Source organism: Camelus ferus, chromosome 11, assembly GCF_009834535.1.
Source record: "Camelus ferus isolate YT-003-E chromosome 11, BCGSAC_Cfer_1.0, whole genome shotgun sequence".
Taxonomy (NCBI): Eukaryota; Metazoa; Chordata; class Mammalia; order Artiodactyla; family Camelidae; genus Camelus; species Camelus ferus.
Window position 1 is genome coordinate 10727961 of NC_045706.1, and position 24034 is coordinate 10751994.

Genomic DNA, 24034 nt, shown 5'->3' on the forward strand with positions numbered 1-24034 from the left:
CCTCTGTTCATCCATTATTGTCTTCTTTTGTTTGAAATAGATAGTTTTAGTGTACAGTTTTAATTTCCATGTCTTTTCTTTTATGATATTTTTTTCTTTAGTAGTTGCCCTGGGAGCTACAGTTAACATCTTGACTGTGATCATCTGTTTAGGATTGTAGCAGTTCGATCGCAGTGGTGTGCAGAGGCTTTGCTCACACTTTATCATTCCATGCCTTCTCTCCTCCTCTGAACTTAATCGTCATACAGGTGACATCTCTGTACCTTGTATGTCTATCGACACGCTTGTCATTACTGCTTTATGCAGCAGTTGTCTTTAAATCAGAGGAAAAGAGTTACAAAGAAAGACATTTACACTGCCTTTTATATTTACCTGTGTGGTTACCTTTACCAGTGACCTTTATGTGGATCCAGGTTAGTGTACAATCCTTTCACTTCAGCCCGAAGAACTCTTACATGTGTTTCTCAGTACTTTTTGTAGGACAGATCTGCTTGTGACATACTCTCTTTTAAAGTTTTTGCTTATCTGGGAATGTCTTAATTTCTCCTTAATTTTTGAAGACTGATTTTGCTTGGTGTAGAATTCTTGGTTTATAAGCTTATCCTTTCAGTAGTTTGAGTAAGTCCTCCAGCCGCCTTCTGGCCTTTCTGATAGAAGTCAGTTTCCAGTGAGAGGACCTTCTGTACAGTGAGTCATTCTTCTCTTGTCCTTTCAGGATTCTCTTTAGCTTTTGACAGTTTAGCTGTGATGTGTCTAGGTGTGGATCTCTTTGATTTTATCCTACTTGAAACTTAGGAGCTTCTTGGATGTGCAGATTGATGCACATTTGGGGGAAGTTTTCAAGATGTAAGTTTTTGATCATTACTTTTCTTTCTGTTGCTTTCTCTCTCCTCTCTGGCCCTCTCATACCTGTTTGTTGGTACACTTGATGGTGTCTTTGAGGCTCTGTTCATTTTTTCTCATTCTTTTTGTTTTCTGTTCCACATACTGGCTAGTCTTGGTCAGCCCATCTGCAAATTTGCTGAATCTTTCTTCTGCCTGCTAGAATCTGCTTTCAAGTGAATTTTAATTTCACTTGTATTCAACTTCAGAATTTGTTTGCTTTTTAAATAATTTGTCTCTTTATTGGTATTTTCTATTTGGTGAGACGTTCTCATACTTTTAGTTCTTAATTCATGGCTTAGTTCTTTGAATATTTAAAATAGCTGATTTGAAGTCTTTCTCTAGTGACTCCAATACTTGGATTTCATCAAGGACAGTTTCTGTTGAGTTCTTACTTTCTAGTGAAGGGGGCCACACACTCTTGTTTCTTTGTATGTCTCCTAAGTTCTGTGTTGAAAACCAGGCGTTTTAAATAGTATAACATGGCCAGTCTGCTCTGGCAGATTCTCCCCGCTCCCTGTGGTTTGTTGTTATTGCTGTTTGTTGTTTAGCAACTTTCTGCATTAATTTTTTTTAAGTCTGTTCTTCGTTGTATGTGGGCACTAAAATCTCTGCTCAGTTAGCTTAGTGCTCAGTCAGTGATTGGATAGAAATTTAATTTCCTTAGATGCCTGGAAGCAGCCACCCAGTCTAAGCCAAGGGGCTCTGTATCCATGTTGGGGCCAGCCTTCAAGGCCCAGCCGTGCAGTTTACAACTCTGCCCTAACTTTGGCCTTCTGCTTGCACAGAGCCTCAAGGTTATCCAGAGGTGAGAGCTTAGGGCCTGCTCAGATCTTCTAAGCATGAGCACAGCCTGTGCATGCAAGTGGCCTTCTGAACTCTTGGCAGGGGAATATGTGTATTTTATTTTCATTTTTTTAAAAAAAAATTTTCCCCAGAGCCTCCTATCAACATCTTACTCCCCAGATTTTATTTTTACTAGTTTTGTTAGCCTGCTGTTTCAGCCCCAACTATTATCCAGTACCTGGGGCAGTCAAGATGATCAGTAATTGCTTCTGATTGTTTTTGATAAATGCTCTGGGGGAATGGGCTGTTCGCACTGGGCAAGTTCCAAGTCCGGTTAAATAAAGACAGCCTTGCAGATGGGTTCTTCCAGGGAACCACCAGTCAGATGACAGTTCTCTGGGAATGATACTTTGGAAGAGCTCCAGCCCCACTATCCTCTCCCCTGGTTGCCAGGCTGTCTGTTTTCAGGGCTGCTCGGGGGTGGGGTGAGAAGGGGAATGGGCCGAATTAAAATGCCTCAGTCAAAGCTCATGTTCTTCCTGTCTTTTGTGAAAAAGGCTCTGCAGATTGTTTCAAGCATCTGGTTAATTTCCAGAGTTTTGAAGAAGCTGATTTTGATCCTTTTTTTTTTTTTTCAATTTATTTTATCATTTTAAAAATTTTGTTGAGGGGTAATTATATTTATTTTTTAACGGAGGTAGTGGGGATTGATGCAGGACTTCATACATGCTAGGCATGCACTCTGCCACTGAGCTCTGCCCTCCCCCTGGTTTTGGTCATTTTTGCCAGTGTTCTTCTCCCTTTAATCGTGGTGAGAATTTTCAGAGGTCCTTTACTTGGCCATTTTTGCTGACGTCTCTCTTCCCTGTGTGTAAAGGCATAGTGTTTGCTGTGCAGGTTGCTGGCTTATATGTGTTTGCCTGACCTTCTCAAATGAATCTTGAGTTTTGTTACTTTGTTTAGAGTACTTTCCCCAGTAGTAGTACTTATTGTAAAGTTTGGTTTTCAGCCTTTTTACCCATGTTATCTCATTTTCTAAGAGGCAGGGCTGACTTGCTCATTTTTACATTAGGCAGGGGACCATCTTTCCTTTTCCCTACAAAATGCAAACATCGTTTTCTCATAAGGAATAACCTTCAAGTTCATTACTTTTTTGATAAAGGCAGTTGAAGATGACTTCGTGGAAATGCGCAAGAATGATCCTCAGAGCATTACTGCTGACGACCTGCACCAGTTGCTCATTGTAGCTCGGTGAGTGGACATGTTCACGGCTGCCTTTTCAGTGAGCCGTAGGTAAATCTCCTACTTTATTTAGGGTAACTGAGGCAGATTTATAAAAGTGAAAATGAACTTTTTCCTACTAAAAACCCGTTGTGAAATGGCTCATTGAGCGGGAATGATGTTTGGCCAAGGATCACTTCAGTGGACTAGGCATGCTCCTTGATCTCTGCACTTCAAAGAAGGGGCAGTCGCCACCCAAAGTTGACTCTTAAAGGATTCCTTTGTAGAAGTCTGACTTGGCCCTTGATTTATGTGTAGTTACCAGATGGTTTTGTCTCCCAACCCAGTATTAAGAAAAAAACCTACAACACAATAGGACTTAAAAAAAAAAAAAAAAAAGCATTACCCTAGACCTAGACTTAAATTTGTTTCTATATTTCAAACCAGGTTTCTGTCTCTCAGTGCTGGTCAGACAACGTTGTCAAGAGAACGATGGCTAAGAGCAAAGCAGCTAGAGTCCTTAAGAAGAACCAGACTTCAACAGCAGAAATGTGTGAATGGAAATGAACTTTAAAGATCTGACACCTATGAAAAAGTAATGGGCAGATTATAGCCACATTATTGTAAAATTCAAGTATCATTTATACCATTTTTTTGTAGATAATTTGTATCAAAAACCAATGACTTTTCCTGAAATCAAGCCTGGTAACATCTAAAGTTTATATAATATTCAGTAAGGGCTTTTACCTTACTGATTTTATGGAGCTTTTGAAGTTTGTTTTATAATTATAAAAATTAGTAACGATGTACAAAAATGTATTTGATATTAAAAGTTTAATATTGATAATGTTGCTGATTATACCATTTCCTTAGCTTCAGCTAAGTCATAGGACAGACTGTTGAAATGCTAACATCAACTTCATCTGACGAAAATTGTTGCAATTCCAAAGTGAAGGGAATTGTTCACTTCAGATTTTTGTCTTTCCAGTGAACAGTGAGTCTGATGTGTTTAGTGGTCCAAGTTTGGGGGATGGATTATACTTGCCATTAATTCACATGATGATGTGAAATTCTGTAGTATCATTTCCCAAACATCTGACCACAGCTTTTTTCCATTTAACAGTTGTTAACATGCAAAACAAGTCTTTTACATGGCAGTGGTTCCCACACTTTTGGGTTTCATGGACCAGTAATATTTCCAAAAATTGTGGGGATTGACAGGGTTGCCAATTTATTTTGCCAAGTAATCTGAAAAGTCACTGTATTATCACCATTTTTTTTCATAAAAGGACAATCTCAGAACAAGAGATAGTTCTTTAAATGGAATAAATGTAGCTTTTTGAAAAAAAAAAAAAAACACTACATTGTCCTTATTTTTCTCACTTTACTCCAGTGCATTTGGGAACCACTGTTTTATGGGACTCACCTAAGGGAATGCTTCCTGCCCTATGACGTTGTTCTGCCCAAATATGAAGAGCGCAAATTAATTACCTTTTAAAAAAATGCCTTCTTTAGGGAAAAAATGGTTTTTAATTCTTTTCCTAATAAATGTCATTTAGTTGCTTTGATGATTACTTTGCATTTTGAGCTTTTTATATATAAGTTTATCAACAAGTTCCAGATGCGTCAGATCAGCTAACACTATCTGCTGGCCCAGGAACGCCCTGACAAAAGCTGTAGGCAGGCTTTCCCCAGACCAGCTAACAGCTGCGAGCTTTTACAGGAACGAAAATACTACCCATGGCTAGAAAGGAAATTCTTACAGCGCAGTAGTTGTAACTGTGGCATCAGGAATCTCTGGAGGGGGCAGAACATTAAGCTATCACTGGCTATATCTAAAGATTAGTTTCTTTTAGTCAGTAACTTAGTTGGAAACATAAAATTCTGCACTCGCACACACACACACCCCTAGGCCTAAACTGACACTGCTAACCAAGAAAACAGGGTCAGCTTTGAAAAAGGAGAAATTTATTATGCCTGATGAACTGAAGTGAAAATTACTAGTTGTTTAACTTTTCCTAAATTCAAATCTATTTTTATAAACTAATGTAAATAATCTGTTTATATTTAGAATTCTAACTAGTTTTCATTTTTGTAACTGGTAGACTAGACCTTCCTTAAACTGTTAGAAATAAAGGCTCAGCCAGATTTGTGAGAATAAAATTCAACAGAGTAGATTAGTTACCATGTGTTTATTGTGCCAATGGGAATTGTAATTTACCAAAGAGAAATACATAATTTGCTTGGTCTTAAAGAAAAGGAAAACCCTCTTGCAAATAAAAAAAACTTCCCAAATTACTAGTACTTCGGGCTGTTTTTCATGAATTTTAAGACTCACCCCGGTGTGGGAAAAGATCCTGGGTGCTTTGGTAGAAACCCATTACCAGAGGTAAACTTAGGTACAGCAGGTGGTGCAGCATGGTGTCCTCCTTCTGAAGTCCCACTCAGGTAGGAGTCTGGTCCTCTGGGCTTCAGAAGCCCTTTTCTCCGCTGACAACGAAGTTTGCTGATTTAATGCAATGTGAATCCTATTTGAATCACCAGGAAACCAGACAGACATCTGTATTACCCTGATTGGAATTAAAACATCACCTTAACTTTAGTTTTCAAAAATCTCTGAAACTATTTTCTTTGGAGCTTAAAAATGCATTTTTTCACATGAGCTCATTTTCTTTCATGTTGTAGGATACTTAATAATTTCAAGACAAGGTGGTAAGAGAAGGCATTCAGTTTCAGTGTCTGGGTTTTAAAATGGGATGGCTTGTAATCCACTTCATCATTTTAAAAGTCTTGAAAACACTTCAGATAAGTACTTGGAAAGGCTGGGACCAAGTGTTCAGTTATAGCAAACTTAGCTTGCTTCTGGTCTTTAATCTGATTTTTAAAATCAAACCCTTATCTTTGAACTGTTATTCAAGGAATTCTCATTCACATTGTCACTTTAAATTATAATGATACTTTATTTTAAATAGTCACGAGATCTGACACTTCAAAAAAAAGATTCCAGTAATAAATAACAAAAGTGAAAATACTTATCAAAGTCACAACAGACGTAAAGTTTAGCTGAGAATCACTGCAACAGAGTAAGGCTCTAAAGATACCAGACGAACCAATACTTAGCTGGAATAAGTTGCACAACTTTCTCACTGTATGGGCTTACAGATGAGGCCCTGGCTCCACGTGGTCGAGGTTGCAGTCATAAAACCGGTTTTAGCACAATCGTGCTTCAGACTAAAGTTTTCAGTAGTTGTGATAGTCTGTACAAGATGTTATGGACTGACCCCTGCAAAAAAGTGTAACTTGAAGACTTCTTTCCGACATTACCAGTGTCCAATAAATGTACATTCCTAACATTTCTGAAAACAGAAGAGAATTAAATTTAATAGGTGCTGGTATTCACATCTGATCTCTCAGGTTTTATGACTGGTAAGTCTCAATGCTCCTAGTCTCCAGGGTGTGTATAAGGTGGCAGTATTTTAAGCTTGTTAAGTAAATATGGGGAAATTAGGATCAAAGGGGCATCCATGTCTTGACTATAGCGCCATTAACCCTCATAACTTTATATGGAATGGTTACGCCATCAAAACTAAACCAACAGTTTTTATATTAAAATGCTTCTCCATACTAGTAACACTTTATTTAAAGTCACTAAAAACTACCTTGTAGAGGTAACACACAGAAACGGACAAACAATAAAAAATATGAAAAAAGCTCATCACCTAAATGGATCCATGTCCATCCTTTATGTGTCTACTTCATAATCCACCCACCCACCCCATTCCAAAAAAGCTTCAGGTTATTACGTCCCAAAGTCATCTATTCCTGAATTGCTTCCAAAGAAACAAACTGCCCTGTAGTGTATAAGCTACTTAAGGTCTGCACATTCTAGGATGCTGCACTTCTGTTGTCCTAGCCATCAAATTTGGAAATCTGCTCAAGTTCAGACTCCTTTTAAAACCTTCAGAAATAAACATAATTAGAATTTGCGATCCCTAGATTCAAAGTACAGGTTAAAATAGCCTAATATGTAACACCTCCCTTTCTTGGATTAAATAAAAGCCACAGGATTCTTAGCAGCTAAAAACTAAATCTGAATTATTCGTGTCTGGCATTGTGTAAACATATTTTTAAGTTCATTTTGCTGGACTTCATTAACTACTTCAGGCTCTGCAGGGCTCTTCTGAACCTTGGCCACTGCATAGTTTATCCCCTGGGTTAATCCAGCTTGGGTAATATTAGCAACCTGGACCATGGAACTTCGAATCTTTGCAAAGGGAGAGACTGCTCTGCTGCTACAGCTCTCTGAAGGAGAAGGAGTTACATGCGGCCCTCTCTCAAGTTCAAGTATGCTGGGTTCAGAGCCGGGGGTCTTTTGAGATACCACTGAATGCACTGGTTCAACTGATAAGAACTGTGGGCCTGTTGCAGAAAAAGACACATCTAATTGAGATGGTCGAGAAGGTATCTGTTCCGTTGATTCAGACTGAGTTTCTTCATTAGAAACTTGATTGGTCATTTGATTTCCTTCCTTGCTAGCCTGCTGAGGAGCAGACCTAGTTTCTGTTAGCTGGGTCATTTTGTTTTGTGCATCTTGTACAAATCTGTGGCAGTAAATATCCACAGGCTTGGCAAAGCCAGTCAGTGTGTGTATGCTGTCAGCAGAAGGACTTTTCTTCAAAGGAGACTCACGGCCTTTCCCAAGCCCACTTCCGTGAGCAACAGTAACCTCTGAAGGAACATGAATACTAATATCAGTGCTGCTAACAGACTGGGATCGGCTGCCTAATCGAGGTGCTGAAGCAATAATACCACAACTAGGAAGGACGTAGTCTCCTGGCCCTACATTCTCTAAAGAGTTAGCTAGCTGCCTGTCTTCATCAGACTTGGAATTCGTAAGGAACTCATCAGAGTGGTATGAGTCATTATCTGAAGACATTTCCCCATCTGACTCTGCCTCTGCTTTGTTTTCCATCACACCTAGGTTTTCCATGGTTTCAAGACTACTATCTGATTTCCAAAGATTTACTTTTAAGTTTGGTTTTAGAAAGTTAACTTTCATTTCAGGCTTTGTAAAGTTTCCTAGCTTTCGTAGATTGCCAATATTTACATTGGATTTGGTCTGTTTCACTTTCTGATTTAGAGATGAAAATTTGCTCATTAAAAATTTTTTTCCCTGGGCCAAAGAGCCTTGGTTTTGAGATCTGATGCCAATGATGTCTTCATGAGGTTTACTGCTCTTCCTACAAATCAGAAAAGAGAAAAGTTAATTTCCCGTGGAATCCAGTATCAATTCCAATGATTAATATAAGTAAAAACTCAATTAAATTGGCCCCAATTTCTTAAAACAGCACATTGCTAAATGATAAACCCAGATGACTGCTCCAACTTGATGCTAGAACATTAATGCCCCATAGAAATATGTAAGCCATGTATATATTTTACATTTTCTAGCAGCCAAATTAAAAACATGAAATTTTAATAGTATTAACCCCATATATACAAAATATTGTCATTTCAATGTATAATCAGTATTAAGAGATGATTATTCAGGGGTGGTATAGCTTAGTGGTAGAGCACATGCTTAGCATGCACAGGTCCTGGGTTCAATCCCCAGTACCACTCATTTGAAAAAAAAAAGTTCAAACAAATAAACAAACTAGGTTTTAAAAAACAGGGTATCTTAATCTTTTTCAAACTAAGTCTTTGAAACAGCCAGTGCATAGTATTTTATATTTTACAACAGGGCAGCAGAAGCCTTTGTCAACGACAGTGACAAACAGACCCCAGGCACTGAGTGGGAACAGGTAGTCTGGCTGTGTGACTTTAACTCCAAGTTCAGCAAGCAAGCCACAGACGTCTCCCAAAAGTGCTTTGTCATCCTTCTCAAGCAGGCCACCTGGTGCACTCAAGAACCACCCTGCGGAAACACTACATCTGCTATATCTTAATCCTACTTAGTGAAGCCCTTCACAAGAATGAGATGAATTACGGAGTTCTTTTGGACCAAAGCTCTTGCCCTTAGAGCTGATCATAGTTTGCTATTGCATGTTTCCTTCAGCTGTGTTCTCCCCTACATTCAGAGAGGAGGGGGAGGCAGTGGAGAAGGAAGCCTGCTAACGGTAGCTTCAACCTGCATTATTCTGAGAACAAATGTTTCCAAACCCCCCGAAAAACCCCACACCTGAAATTCAACTGGTTACATTTCAAGGGTTCTACAGCCCCGTGTGACCGGCTGCAATCTGGGGCAGCACAGGTTTACCACATTCACCATTTAAACCACCAGCAAAGGCAACACTGACTATAAATGGAAATCTACAGCATCTTAAGCTGTCTACACACATTGCAATTTGGCCGAATTCAGGTATGGGGAGGGGAAAGAACTCTGTTTCCTTATGTTTCCTGTGGGTTACCTGAATTTATTTTAAAAGCCTTGGGACATTTAATATAACTAAACTTAGTGTTTTCCTTTGGCATCCCTCATGGATGCTACAAATAAGAAAAATGTCAGCGATATTTGCCACTTGTCTCAGTACACAGGTTTGACACTTGTTGGTCATACAGGATTACTGATCATAAAAATATTTCATTAAAATGATGATGTTAAAGAGCTACTGATAAAGTACTACAGAATTTAAAGAATCACTCAATTTGAAAACTAAAGAGCTACTGAAATAATTATTTCTAACAGAAGACTGAACAATTTTTCTCTAGATGACAAATGGCTCTCTCTTTTAATGGTATGTGGACCTTATAAAACCTGCTCATTAGACGGACAATCCAAAAATTATAAAATGCAAAATCATCTGTTTACAGGCATTCTTTTCCCCAAATTCAAAAACCTAGTGTTTAAAACATACTAGCCGGTTATTTTCTCTAAAAAGTTACTTAAATGTGAATGCTCCCTCTCTTGAGAGTATTTTTAAGAGTTTTAAAATATATCATTTATGGCCATAATTTAAACAAAATTATAACTTTTTGATCCACAGAGATATACTTCCCTCTCTAAATACCAACACATTACCATCATGTGATTTCTCTTCTCCTTGCAAATACTTTGAAAGAAGTAAAACTTTGGATAGTAATGTCTATTTTTGAGAGAAAATCAAAGTGGTAAGCTCACCTCTCAAGTTTTTTCTCTATTATAGGTACATCTAATCCCATGGCTTGCTTGGTGATCTGCAGCATCTCTGCAATGCACTGAAGGGTATCTGAAATCCAAATATAACTGCTTGCCAGTTTCTCCAAAAATATATATATAAACAGCAGCTCTAACTCAGAACTCCAAATGAAATTTGTAATCTTATAATTAAATACAAGTTTACTTGTTATAATTTACAGAAAACTCCAACTTATTCATCACTCCCCCCACTAATTCAAAATGTTCCAGAATTTTAACAGAAGAGTAAATAAAGAACCAAATCAATTGGAATTAAAGGTTTGTGCTGAAACTCTTGTTTGTCCAAACACTGTGCTAGATGCTGAGGCAACGGCTGTGAAAAAGACAGGCGACCCCTGATTACTACCTATGAGAGGCATGCGCTGGGAAGAGTCCCAGCACCTCTATGGCCAAACACACTAAGAAATCCCATTCTCAGTCCCCTTGCCCCAAACTACATCATCAGTTCAAATAATGACCCTGCACTGCTGGGAACAAAGTTGCTATTTCAAGATCTTGAATCACAAAGCTATTTTCCCAGATCATTCGGTTGGTAACAGTATGTACTGTCCCCAGTTCCACTTGGGCTTATAAGAGCAGATAAAGAGTTATCACTGAACACTTTCATCTCTCATTACCTTTTCCATCCTCTTCCGGATTGCGCATTACAGCTCTCAGTGTGTGGAAATAGCCACTCGCTTCTTTGTATCTGTAGTGCAATCGCATGCAGGAGAACTTTGGCTTCCCAAAAAGAGTGGGTTCAGGACCTAAAGACCCAAATGAGTATATGTAAATCTCTCATGTAACACTTTCTTCTATGTCTTCGAAAGACCAACAAACGTTCATCAATTATTACTTAGCACTGTTTTCTTCATAACCTAAATGAAAGCACACGCTTATTGTGATAGTTTGGTATGACAAGACTATAAATAAAAAGACTCTTCTTCAGTCTCAAATATTTAAACTTTCGATCCCTGGGTTAATCTTCCCAGGGTAAGTAATGAAGGAGGTACAGTTATTTCACTACATCCATCACTAATCTCTAAAAGAGAAGGGAATCCTAAGAAATGGACCACTTGGAATATCCCTTTCTCAGTCCAGTGAGATGTTATACCAGCTGCATAAATAAGGATCCACTCTTGGAAGAAACAGTATTTGCTTTCTATGACTTGGTTAGTATGTTAAAATTTACCTATTTCTATTTTTTCCAGGTCTTCTAGACTTAGTCGCTGATACTGGTTTACTTTGTCAACTTCATCATCATAACTAGACAAAGAGAAGAGAGTAATTGAGGATTAACATAAAAAAGCATATTTGGCTTGGCAGTGAGGTGGGACAGCAGCAACTACTATGCAGTTAAAGTCTTCCACAGCACAATACATTCCGGGGCAAAGAGTTAAACATAAATATTTTTAAAACTAGATGAAATGAGATGAACATATACATAATTCAACAGCTAAAGGAAAATCAGTTTATAGACCTTACACTAAAAGAAACCAATTACAAAGCAAAATTAAATTCAGTTTCATAAAAACTTTTGCAAAACTAAAACCTAAACCAACCTAAAAGGAAAGCAAAACAAATTTACATGCTGAAGCTTTGTATTTGTGAATAAAGCAGATAAACTGATTTCCAAAATCAAGAACAACAAAAAAAAATCCATATGATCAACCTAGGCCAATGACTGAAAAAAACGACAGTTCACATGAGGCCAAAAAGATAGTAAGTACTTGAAAAAAGTAAAACTCAATTCTGCTAAGAATGTGAGTAAGTACTTGAATTTTTACTAGTGACACTGTTAATTTGGTAGTCTTTCTTTCTGGAGATTAATCTTTCAATAAGGCACAAAAGGATATAATTCATCATATCCTTATAACCAGAGAAGTGCGTTTGCACACACACAAAATTATTTGCACAAAGACTGTTGTGTCACTCATAATAGCAAAAAGATGGAAGTATTTTAATGCCTAACAATTGGGAAGCATTTAACTATGGTATAATAATAAAAACAATGATATATAGTCACTAACAATAAAAATACATGGAGAAGGGAGAGTATAGTTCAGTGGTACAGTGTGCGCTTAGCATGCACGAGGTCCTGGGTTCAATCCCCAGTACCTCCATTGAAATAAATAAATAAACCTAATCACGCACCCTCCCAAAAAATGTGGAAAACTTGAGAGATGTATAGGAAATACTAAATACTAAAAGAACACTATTATATGAACATACTGATTACAAATAACTCTAAAGTCACATTTTCAAATTGATAAAAGGAAGTCAGAGTGATGTAAAAATTATGTTAAGCTGAAGAGGTTCAATGAAATTTCTTAAAATACACAACAAAACCAGATTCTTGATTTTTTTTGTTACGAATTCTAAAAAGGAAATTTACGCACATTAAACAAAATTAAAAGCTTTAAATCAATAAGCAACTTACTAGGCCACGTAGTAGGCAGAGTTAGAAAGCAGTAACAGCACATCCACATCTCTGTGAGTAGCATCAATGAGGCTAAACAAACATGACACAGGAAATTAAATATTTTTGTTTTCATCTACATTTTTCTACAGCAGAGAGCCACTTATGATAAAAGATTGGCAGAGGCTGGGGGCGGGAAGAAAATCAATTAATCAATGAGTTCTACTTCTGAAGTTAAATGTGTACAATCTCCCCATTTGGAAATTAAAAAAAGAAAAAGGAACCCAGTTTAGGAAGGCAGGGTAGATAGGTGGAATGAAGAACTAGAGCTGAGGACAAGTCTGTTCTCAGAGAGGTAGACAAGGAGGAGGGAAGACTCAGTGGAAATGGGATAATAGGGATGGAGGGCAGATTGGATGATGGCAGAGAGGGTAAGGATTAGAAAGAAAGGAAAACATGAGGCTGATAAGGGAGAAATTGTCTAGATCATCTCATATAACCTAACCTTCAAAATGACATTGTACATTTAGGATATTTTTACACTCATGTAGAATGCATCCTATGAAAGAATCTTACGTAAAAATAACACTTATTTGTAAAATGGAACCAAGCCCAAACTACTTTGCATTTTTCTTACTACAGATTAATTCACTCCACTTTTAAGGAACAAGTAAACATTTCCTTATTCTAAGTCCGTTTAGTCATATTTTACCTCCACTCCAAAATCAAATATCAGAATAAGGGTTAGAAACTAGATGAATGTTGATGAACCATTAAATCAAGTACTAATTTAAAAAAAGGTAAACATATAAAATCTACAAATAATCAACAGATAACTCAAAAAGAATCTGAGCTGAAGCAAAACTTTTAATCTAATGGTCATTTACTACTGAAACAGCCTTTCCAATCAAAAGGTGAAAATTAATCTGCGTTCTTACACTGGTTCTCAAAATTCCACTGTAGGACTAGATTATTTCTGCCTTAGAATTTCGTATCTATTTGCAAAGACTTATCAAAATGCTACTGAAAAACAAATGGGAGAACTGTAGGGAAAAAAATCACTTGTAGATGGAATTTAAGTCACGTACATAATCTGCGTAAGAATGAGGTCACTGTTTTAACAGATACTGCAGAGAAAAATTTACCAAGATCTCAAACTGCAGTATTTTATATCAGCAGCACCTTGGCAGCGTAACTTTGAGTCTTAATTTAAAATAACAAAATAGACCTCAATGTTCACCAAAAACATGCCAAAAAATACAACTAATGAGATAAGAAGCCAGAACCCAATTAATGAGGATTAATCCAAATTATGAGCACTAACTAACCAACCAATGGGAAACAGAAAATCATAAATCCAATGATCTTGGCAGCCTCACTAAGAATAACGTAGAGTAACACTGAAGATGGAATTTACTTTTGCGCATTGGTACTTACGTGCGCTCTTAAAATTGTCGCTTGAGCCAAGCCATAAAAAGTACGTCACTACACATATGTTAATATGAAATAAATTCTACACCTACGAATTAGTGTTACTTCATCCTAGCTTCTATTTTGACGTTAATATTTACATCGGTAAAACACGATCTCAGTCAAAAGCATCATGTCCACAAGAAAAGCATTTGGCACGTTAACAGGCAGTCGGAAAAAAGTCAGCCCTCCCCCCACCCGCATTTTTACCTAAGTATAAGCTGCAGTAAATACTTAATTTCCCTCCCCACACCCCAAATCCCACTTAAATAGGAAAAAAAAATTTTTTTAACACGGACAATAAAAGAAAGAAACCCCCTCCCCGTAGGTAGGTCACTGCCCCCACGCCTGCAGCTAGGAAGGAAGGGCCGCGCTACTCGGTCTTCTCTTCCCGCCAGTCAGGCATGCCCTCCTTCCACACGATGAAGACAAACACCGCCAGCACCACATGCAGCCCAACCACCGCGACAATGGTCGCGTAAAAGCCACTGTCATCGGGGGACATTAACAGGAGGCTTTGGAAAAGCAGTAATTTGCAGGAAAAATACAACCCCACAGGAACTTTAACCATAAGTCCTGCAAAAAGGAGAAAAATCTTGAAAGTCGTCGCCAGGCTGCCCGCTTCGGGCTTGGGCTCGGCGGCACTGCCAGCGGCGTTGCCCGTGGTGTTAGCCTGCCGCTGGGCGGTCGGAGGAGGCCGGTGGGAGCGCGGCATCTCGTCCGTCAGTCAGTCCGTCCGTCCGTCCGTCGATGAGCGGCAGCTCAGTCAGACGGGCCCGAACCAGACCCAGCGACTGCGGCGACTGCGGCGACTGCGGCGACTGCGGCAACTACGGCGCTGCCGCGCCAAGCCCCGCCCAGAAACACGTCTCGCTTCCGGTCGCCCACTCCCACCGCGGCACGCGCCCAGTGCGCAAGCGCGGCCGGGCCTGCGCCGCCGGAGCCGCAAGGGGGCACCGACCCCAGCCCGCGGGGACGCTGTGCGCCGCCTCCCGGGAGGGTCCACGCACGGCTTTGCAAAGGGCCGTCCCTGCTACTGGCGGGGACGCCGGCGGACGGGCTGCGGCACTGTGACTAACTGTCCCTGCACTGACTGCCGAATGCCCAAGAGCGTGGCTTCTACACGCCTCGCCGTTACACTAAAACCAGAGACGTCATCGACTCTCGATATCAGAAAAGCGAGTCAGAGTTGGACAGAACCAAGACTGGGCTTGTGGAGATGCCGAAGGGCACATGGACGGTAGCCCGGTTTCCTTTCACCTGAAGAGCCCCCCTCCGGCCCGCAGTGCACCGCCAGGCGTTTATCTGCTGTCATTCGAGGCCGCTTCTCCCGCGGCATCCGGCCGCGCAGAAGGGAAAGGACCCGGCCTGAGAGTCTGATCTGTGCGCCCCACGGGCCGCCCCCGGCAAGAAACTGAGCTGTGTCGCCGATTAACAGGAAAACGGCCGGGGCCAGAGGTGCGCACGGGTAAGCACGGAGGAGGGCACAAACCAAGCAACCAGTGCAAAGCCGTGCTGGACAGTTCCAGCTGCAGTGCTGGGAGGATAAGAAAAAGGGCCCTTTTTGCCGCCCTGGGCAGGACCGAGGATTTGTAAACAGCTTGCCATGACTGTTTTTCTGCCAGATTCTTAAACAGGGACAGGACTACAGTTGAGGTGAGTGAGGCACTGATCTCCAGCCCCAAATTTAAGAGGGCGCCAAAAAACTCAGCCGTTAAAATTTTTAGTACAGTATTTTCAAAAATCAAAATTAATGCAAAACATCATGATAAAACAAACATTTTGAATAAAGATTGAATCCAAGCTTGCACCTCTAGAACCCTGTCTCGTTTGCCTCACCCTAATTCCAGCCCTGGTTCCTGTAAAATTTTAAGGACAATAACATGTGACCCAGCTCAACAGAAAGACATACAACCCGATTTTTTAAATGGGCAAAGAATTTGAATAGACGTTTTTCTAAGGAAGACATACCAGTGCCCAATAACAACAACAAATGCCCAACAAGCACAAGAAAAAGACCCACAATATCATTTGTCACTAGGGCAATGCAAATCAAAACCAAAAGGTGATACTACGTCACAGCCACTAGGATTACTACAATTAAAACAGAAAACAAGTGTTGTTGAGGACATAGAAAAAATGGAATCCTCTTATATTGCTGGTGGGAATGTAAAATGGTGCCGTATGGAGAATAGTTTGGTGGCTTCTCAAAAGTTAAGCATAGAATAACACATGGTCTAGCAATTTCCACTCCTAGGTATATACCCAAAAGAAAAAGAGGTGTTCAAACAAAAACTTGTCCATGAGTATTCACTGCATCATTATTTACAATAGTCAGAAGGTGGAAACAATGAAAATGCCCAAAGGAAGAATGGATAAAAAGATGGCCTATCCATACAATGAAATACTACTCAGCTATAAAAAGGAATGAGGTTTTAACACATGCCACTACATGCACGAACCATGAAAACATTATGCTAAGTGCGTGAAGTCAGTCACAGAGGTGATATATGATTCCATCTATATGAAGTATCCACAATACAAAAATCCAGAGAGGCATAAGTGGGTTAGTGGTTGCTTATGGGGTGGGAGTGGGAATATAGTATGGGGCTTCTCTTTGTGGTGATAAAAATGTTCTAAAACTGACCAAACTGATGGTTGTACAACTCTTTAAATATCCTAAAAACCACTGAATTGTATGCTTTAAATGGGTGAATTGAATGATATATGAATTATCTCAATAAAGGTGTTTTTAAAAACCACACACAACCCAGGAATGGATGGCTGAGGCAGACAGGTGCCAACTGCTGAAGGCCCTGAGCAAGGGGCTGAACCCATTGCTGGCTGCCTGGGGGCCTGAGCCCCCAAAGTCATTCCCAAAGCTCCCTCCTGCTGTTTTCCAGCAGGGGCCACCTGCTCCAGGTCCACATCTCTAGCTCAGTAGACAGACTGTACAAAGCTCTACAGCAAACTCAGCCCAAGGGCAGGTTTCCAAACTTCTCCTTTCAAGAGAAAGGAAAACTATCCACTATCTGGAAAGTCTTTAAGCCTTGCAAATGAAGACAAATACCAGTGGCATATTCAAATAAGTCTTAGCAGTATTAGAAAGGGTGATAACCACAAGACAAAGTACTTCTAAGAAGAAGGAGCATTCCTAAAGAACTGTCTAATCAAGATGGAGACATAATTAACTTTGGAAATTCAAATGGGCACATGATACCCATCAGAGAACAATCTATCAGAAAGGAAAATGCAGTGAAATCTGAAGATAGTAACAGTTCTGTACCTGAAAAAGCGCTGCCTCTGGAAGAAAAGGCAGAAGAGAAGACTGAAGAGCTCTCTGAAATACTGATGGCTTTTGGTCCAGCTCCTTCAAAGCCCAAACCTACACCCCAAGTCACCCGTGCCTCCTGAGGGGGCCCAGGCTGGGACCAGCCACAAGGTGGTGAACACTGCCTCCTATTAAAACAAAGATACCAAGACTCCTGGCAGGCAGGCCCCAGCCCTCTACCCAAGCCAACAAGCCAAAACATGTCCTGCAAAGTCATCCCTTCCAAAGCATCAGCTTCATTATCTACTCCATCCACAACATCCTGTCCCAAATCTTCAAACAAGGCAGTTTCTAGTAAAATGTAACAGTGGGAAGCACAAAAAAGGAAGAAAAAAACTAGCAAGCAGTTAATGCCTCAGTTGTTGTCAGACACTTTGGTGTGGGCAACCTTAGTGAGATCCTTACGAGCGCTCCAGTGTACAGTCTCAAACATAAACAATCTATCTCTGTCACTGAGGAGCAGACCACAGACAAATTCCACAAGTCTGTGCCCCACCCCCTTCACCTTCCTTTTCTTGAGAATTCCCTCAGACACTCCTGTTGTCCTGGTGAGCAATGGAGCTCCCTGCTCATCTCTCCTCAGACCTGGGTCAGTGCTCCTTCACTGAAGAGCTGACACACAGAACCATTCTCCATCAGGCACTGGCTTACGTGTTAGCACTAACAAGACAGGGAAGGCAGCACCTCAGCCAATGAGACGTGGGCTGATGGGACAATCTTCAGAATCTCTCAGTATCCTATAGATGGAGGTCAAAGGCTATCATTAGGCCCATGACTCTAACTCTGATGGGCCTATTTTGTTCACCAATGACCACAAATAAGAAGGTGAGGATGAGGATGGCAGTGGTGAACGTGCTCTGGCAAGTAAAACTGGCAAAGGGATATTCTCACAATTAAACTTAGCAATACACTATCTAAGAAAGAATTAGAAGATAAAAAACTCTTGCAGTGACACCCAAAGAAGAGAGGCAGGGAATCCAAGAACAAGCTGGAAATTAGGAGACTTTGCCAGAGGCCCACAAATGAAGAATTGGAGCCAAAAAATATCCTATAACAAAAGAATGAAGTCGTAGAACAAGAAGCAAAAATGGAATTACAGGGCAAACTCAGCAGAAAGCTTGGGCTGAGGCCCACAGTGGCAGAACTACAACCACAAAGAATCTTGGCACTTATCGAGTATGTAGAGTCATTAATTCCCCAACCAGGACCACCAGGCACACAAGCCCTGGGCCAGGAAGACCTACAGATAGGGCAGCAAGAAGTACAGAATTAAATAAACTTAAAAGCACAGATACGGAAGCACACAAAGGCTTTGTCATCCATCATGAAATGTGAGACTATTTGGAAACAGACACAAATAATCTTTGGGTGTAGCACCACTTACTGAAAACCTGATAATGCACTGGAATTTGAAAGCTTAACTCACGAAGGAAGAGTGGACTCTGCTTTTTTGGAAAGTGCTCCTCACTTGTACAGCCCAAAAGGGGCCAACGAGCAAAGGGAAGGATACAGTGGCACCTGCTGTCCAGCATAAATTATTGATGTAAGTTAATTCTTCATCAGTCAGGAGCTTTAGCCAATGAAGATGAACAGAAGACAATCACTGGTTCCCTGTCACCAGAAGGCCAGATTTTACAGGGCAAAATTAAAGAAAAATGAGGAGTACAATTGCAGGCCACTGAAGAGGGGTGGGAGTCAAAAGTCAGAAAAAAAAAAGTATTTTATCATGTTAATGAAGAAAAGAGAAAACTGAAGCACAATTTTATTTCTGAAGTAGGCATTTGGGTAGCTGAGAACTTATTATGAAATTTGGAAAATCTAACTATCCAACAAATATTTGTTAAAGACCTGACCCTAGAAGACTAGTCTTGTTTCAGCGCTATTTTGGTACAATACAGTACAACTTGTGTTATGCCAGCTGGTCCAATTGCCAGAAAGGAGTCTGAGTGTCTTCATGCATCATTTTCCCGAATTCAGGAGACTTCTACTGACTCTTAACAAGCATGCTTACCCAAATTTTGTTGCAAGCTTTAAATAGCATGGCTAAATCGACTTTATAATTTTTTATACTCCTAATCCAGATTCCAACTTTACACAAGAATTACATACAGGACTGGAAAATCAAATCAGATGTAATGTGACCTTACTAAATGGTAGTCAGTTTTAGAAATAAACCTTTAGGTCTTTCCCTATTTCAATTATCTCCAACGTAGAAATAAAAATACTCGATCTAAGGATAATGTTCTTTAAACTGACTATACTTCAGTTAGAAAAAACAAAACAAAACTCAAGCCAAATGCAGATGTGACACCTGCAGTTACTTCTGAATGGGAATTAGAAGTAGTACCTTTTGGGGGTTTTTATTTGTTTCCTACTGCATTAAGTTGGACCACTATTTAAAAAACAACTTATGTACAAGAATAAAACATTTTTTACCAAATGGCTTGTAAGAGCACAGAAATTTTCTAAGTTATATGTGAAGAAAACCTCATTTCTTAGGAATCCAAAAATGGCATTCACACTTATAGTACAGACTCAAAAAGCAGAAATAATACATGAAATTACAGTCATGGAAGGTTTCCCTATGAACCTACAGTCAACATTGTTTTTAATCATTTTAATATATGTAAGTAACTACCTTATATTCAATTATCCTTTCAAGCTTGTTTTATGCCCATTTTATTAAAAAACATGAAATGTAAAATAAGACAAAATCTAAATAGAGCTTTTTATTCTTAGAGCTTGGTCTAGAATTTTCTGAAGTGTTTCTGATTCATAATATTGAAAATCATAATTTTAAATTTCAGCCTGAAAGGAAGCATTCAATCTGGTGGATAAATTTGGAAACTGCCATTCAATTGTTATTTTGAAGAACCTCTGGAAACTAGATGGTTTTTGTTTAAAAAAGAAATGTTAAGTATTAGTTGGCCTATTTATTTTATGAAAGGCCAGGACCACTTCACAACCCATTAAAATAACGAGCATCATTTAACCTCTTCGTACACTCAGTTTTGTGCATTAATACAATAAAACCTAGATTCTGGGGCATAGGACAGGGTTGTGGGGCAGGGGAGAACAAGCTCTGAACTACAGTTTTACAATTTGAGTTTTTTTTAAATCAAATATTGCATTAAAGTATTATTCTTCATAACTGAGTTTTTTAGTGCTCCCTTAATTTTACAGCCTAGTTGAGTACCTCAGTCAGCTTGCCTCAGTACCGGCCGTGTATTTGAAAATTGCCATGCACTGTGCATCCATGCCCACAGCTTGATGGACAACTGCTAGCACTAATTAGGACAATTTAACAACATCAGAAATCGAAGCACGTTAGTAGTTATCAGGACACCACTCCAACTTACCTGGGGTCACAGTCGATGAGGGCCCAGCCCCCATGGAACTTTTCATCATCAGGAAGCAATAATTTCATGTAACTTTGTAAGAGCTGGCTAATTAGTTCCTGGTGGCTTCTCTGACTTTCCTTATGCAAAGCTTCATGCTCTTTCTCCTTGGTAAATATGGAATAGAGATCTTCTGTCACTGGAATGCCTTGCATCAAATCTAGAGTAGAAAGTGTTAATATCTGTCATCTTCTTAGTGTATGAATACATTTTTAAAAAGCAAAAGAGAATACAAGACCTAAAATGATCAAACTCTTCTTAAAAAAATGACATAAATCTTTGTGACCTTGGATTAGACTTTAAGATACGAAACTAAAATCACAAGCAACAAAAGAAAAGAGCAGACAAACTGGACATCATAAAATTAAAAACTTGTGTTTCAAAGGGCAATGTCATAAAAGTTAAAAGACAGCACATAGAATAGGAGAGAATATTAACAAATCATCTATCTGATAAGGGCCTTGTATCCAACAGCATATAAAGAATTCCTACAACTCAATAATCAAAAGACAAATAAGCTAATTTTAAAATAGGCAAAGGAACTGAACAGACAAGCTAACTTCTTCCTGGTGTAGCATGCAGCTCAAGGCTTAACAAAGCCATTGTAATCCCACTCCCTATACTTGTTTGGGACAGTGAAACCGGAGGAGGCTTCTGGGATAGATCTGCCAACCACTGGCCCTTCACGGAGAAGCAGTAAGCCCAGACTCTCAACCTGGAAGAGATCCAGCTTCAGGGTTCGGCTGAAGCTGAGGCTATGGATAGTTAAAATAAGAGAGGAACAGAACCTAGTTCCTCAATGACATAACTGAGCTGACAGATCAACCAGTGGAAGAAAAGTATCTTATTTTTCCTTGAATAAACAGCCAAAATCCAAGTTTCCAGTCAGCATATACCCTATCTATGGCAAATGAACCAAACTTTTTTACTGCAGAGTTCTCAAATTCCTCCCTGGCTTGTGCCTAGGCTCTGCTAATTCCATGTATGATAAATAATCAGGCTAAAAATAGGATTTTAAAAATATTCTCACAGATCATAGGACAAGCTGTTACATTTGGTTCTAATCCAGGACACTCTACATTTACTTTAATCCTAAAAGGTAATACTTTCATGAAAATTAAATTTAAAACATGCCAAGACATGAATCCCACCGGGCAATATACCTTCCATTTCCTCTTTTAAATAAGAATCAGGATAAACTGTAAATCTTATACCCTAACATCCTGTTAAATTGAGCTTAAAAGAAAGGATGGTGCATTTATCCACAGCAAGAACACATGATAAACATCATATGAAGAAAGAAAATCATCTCATTACCTCTCTCAGCCCTGAGTAACGGGAAAACAAATAGAATATGAAAATTTCAGTTGATGAGGTTTTAGGGCAACTTATTCCACACTCCAGGAGCCTCAACCCTAACTTCTGTTACGTGAGTAAGAAATTGACAAATATGTGTGGAAATGAGTGGTTTCTTTTGTTGCTCCAGCCTAAAAAAATTATTAAGTTCTAATCTCATAAAAACTTGAATTTGTTTACTGGGTAAGATGCTCAATACAGAGACACAAGTATATTATAAAACATATGAATTACATTAACAAAGTTGGTTTCTATAAAATGTTAGTCACAGAAAAATAATAAATTTTAAAGCTAGAAAGGCTTTTATGTTCCTTACCTATAACAGCTTGCCTATAAGCATCCTTAAATCGATTCAGGTAGTACCTATTTGCCGAGTTAACACCATCTTTCATAACTCCTGCTAACTTCCTTTCTCCTGTCCTTGTAAAGTCACCCTGTCAAGAAAAAAGTCATTTTGAAATTTATTCAAACTCAAAAATGTTCCCAAGGTTAATGAGGGCTTTTGATTCAAGACTGGAGTTCTATAGGCTTTATAATTTCAAGACAATGTAATTAAATTAAAGTATCTACTAGTATTTGACTCTGACCCAAGCATGTCAGATAATTAAATGTTTTTGGTGGCATCAAGTCTTCACCGTTTCGGCAATCTAGAATTTCTAGAATTTAAAGGTCAACACTTCTTATATAATAAACAACAGAACAACAAAAAGATTTTCAAGCTTCCAATTGGTATGATATTCAAAACCTATGAATTTCTGATGTGGGAAAATGCAGACAGTTTCCTAAGGGTTATTTAATGGGATTTAGCCTGTGTATGCAGATACGTAGGTACAGAGAGCAGAGGTTTCAATATCTTGCTGCATATTACAATCACTGTAGAATGCTCCAGTGAAGATTTAATTATTTTGTTTCTTTTGGTTTTCACAACAAAGGTGTCAGAGCAAGTCCCTACAGAGGTAGTGACTTAAGGCAAGGAAATAGCACAGTCTTTTTTCCCATCCCAATCCCACTATTTCTGTCCAAGGCAATTTCAGAAACAGGCCTTGTCCTGAAACTGACAATTTAGGAAGAGCATGTTGCCCATTAGTTAGGTCATTCACCAGAAATATTAATTTAGCAACAAGAATCTATTACAAGAGAGACATAAATGCTGCATCCAAAGAAGTTTACTAACAAGGGGAAAAAATTTTTTTTCCCCAGCTTTATATAATTGACAAGTAGCATTGTATAAGTTTAAGTTTACAATGTAATGTTTAAGGTGTACAATGTAAAGATTTGATATATGTATATATTGCAAAATAATTACATTAAGGTTAGTTAACACATCCATCACCTCATGTAATTCCCATTGGTATTTGGTGGGGAAAATAAGAGCATTTAAGATTTACTTTCTTAGCAAATTTCAAGTATACAATATAGTATTGTTAACGACAATCTCCATGCTGGACGTTAGATCCCCAGAGCTTACCTCACGACTGAAAGTTCACGCTCTTTCACCAACATCTCCCATTTTCCCTGTCCTCTGGTAACTACCAATCCACTTATGTTCCTTTGAGTTTGGCTTTTTAAAACTCCACGTGTAAGTGAGATCATGCAGTATTTGCCTTTCTCTGTTTGGCTTATTTCACCTGACATAATGCCCTCAAGGTTCCCCCAAGTTGCTGCAAGTGTCAGGGTTTTCTTTTCCTTCATGGCTGAATATTCCACTATATATAAAATTTTGTACACACACATACACACACATACACACACACTTTCTTTAGCCACTCATCCACTGTTAGACACTCAGGTTGTTTCCATGTCTTAACTATTGTGAATAGTGCTACAGTGAACACAGGAGTACAGGAATTTCTTCAAGACATGGATTTCATTTTTTTTGGATATACTCTAAAAATAGGATTGCTGGATTATATGGTAGTTCTACTTTTATTTTTCTGAGGAACTTTCATACTGTTTTCCGTAGTGGCTATGCCAATTTACATTCATACTAACAATGTGCAAGAGCCACCTTTTCT

General features: G+C 39.1%; 2 protein-coding genes across 4 annotated transcripts in view; one reads left to right on the forward strand and one right to left on the reverse strand.

Moving 5' to 3' along the window:
* MCMBP (minichromosome maintenance complex binding protein) overlaps window positions 1–5187 on the forward strand; it is a 46344-nt gene extending 41157 nt beyond the window's left edge. The window contains exons 15-16 of one of the 2 annotated variants that reach the window (XM_032490779.1): window positions 2831–2919; window positions 3337–5187. In XM_032490779.1, coding sequence (XP_032346670.1) covers window positions 2831–2919; window positions 3337–3463 — 216 coding nt within the window. In that variant the 3' untranslated portion in view covers window positions 3464–5187. The remainder of the gene's footprint in view (window positions 1–2830; window positions 2920–3336) is intronic. The other variant, XM_032490780.1, reaches the window with a different exon arrangement.
* Window positions 5188–5829: 642 nt separating this feature from the next.
* The window catches only part of INPP5F (inositol polyphosphate-5-phosphatase F), a 77106-nt gene continuing 58901 nt past the window's right edge, over window positions 5830–24034 (reverse strand). The window contains exons 14-20 of one of the 2 annotated variants that reach the window (XM_032490775.1): window positions 22336–22453; window positions 20625–20823; window positions 12486–12557; window positions 11238–11311; window positions 10684–10812; window positions 10010–10097; window positions 5830–8129 (exon numbers count right to left, since the gene is read on the reverse strand). In XM_032490775.1, the coding sequence (XP_032346666.1) occupies window positions 6974–8129; window positions 10010–10097; window positions 10684–10812; window positions 11238–11311; window positions 12486–12557; window positions 20625–20823; window positions 22336–22453 (1836 nt within the window). In that variant the 3' untranslated portion in view covers window positions 5830–6973. The remainder of the gene's footprint in view (window positions 8130–10009; window positions 10098–10683; window positions 10813–11237; window positions 11312–12485; window positions 12558–20624; window positions 20824–22335; window positions 22454–24034) is intronic. The other variant, XM_032490776.1, reaches the window with a different exon arrangement.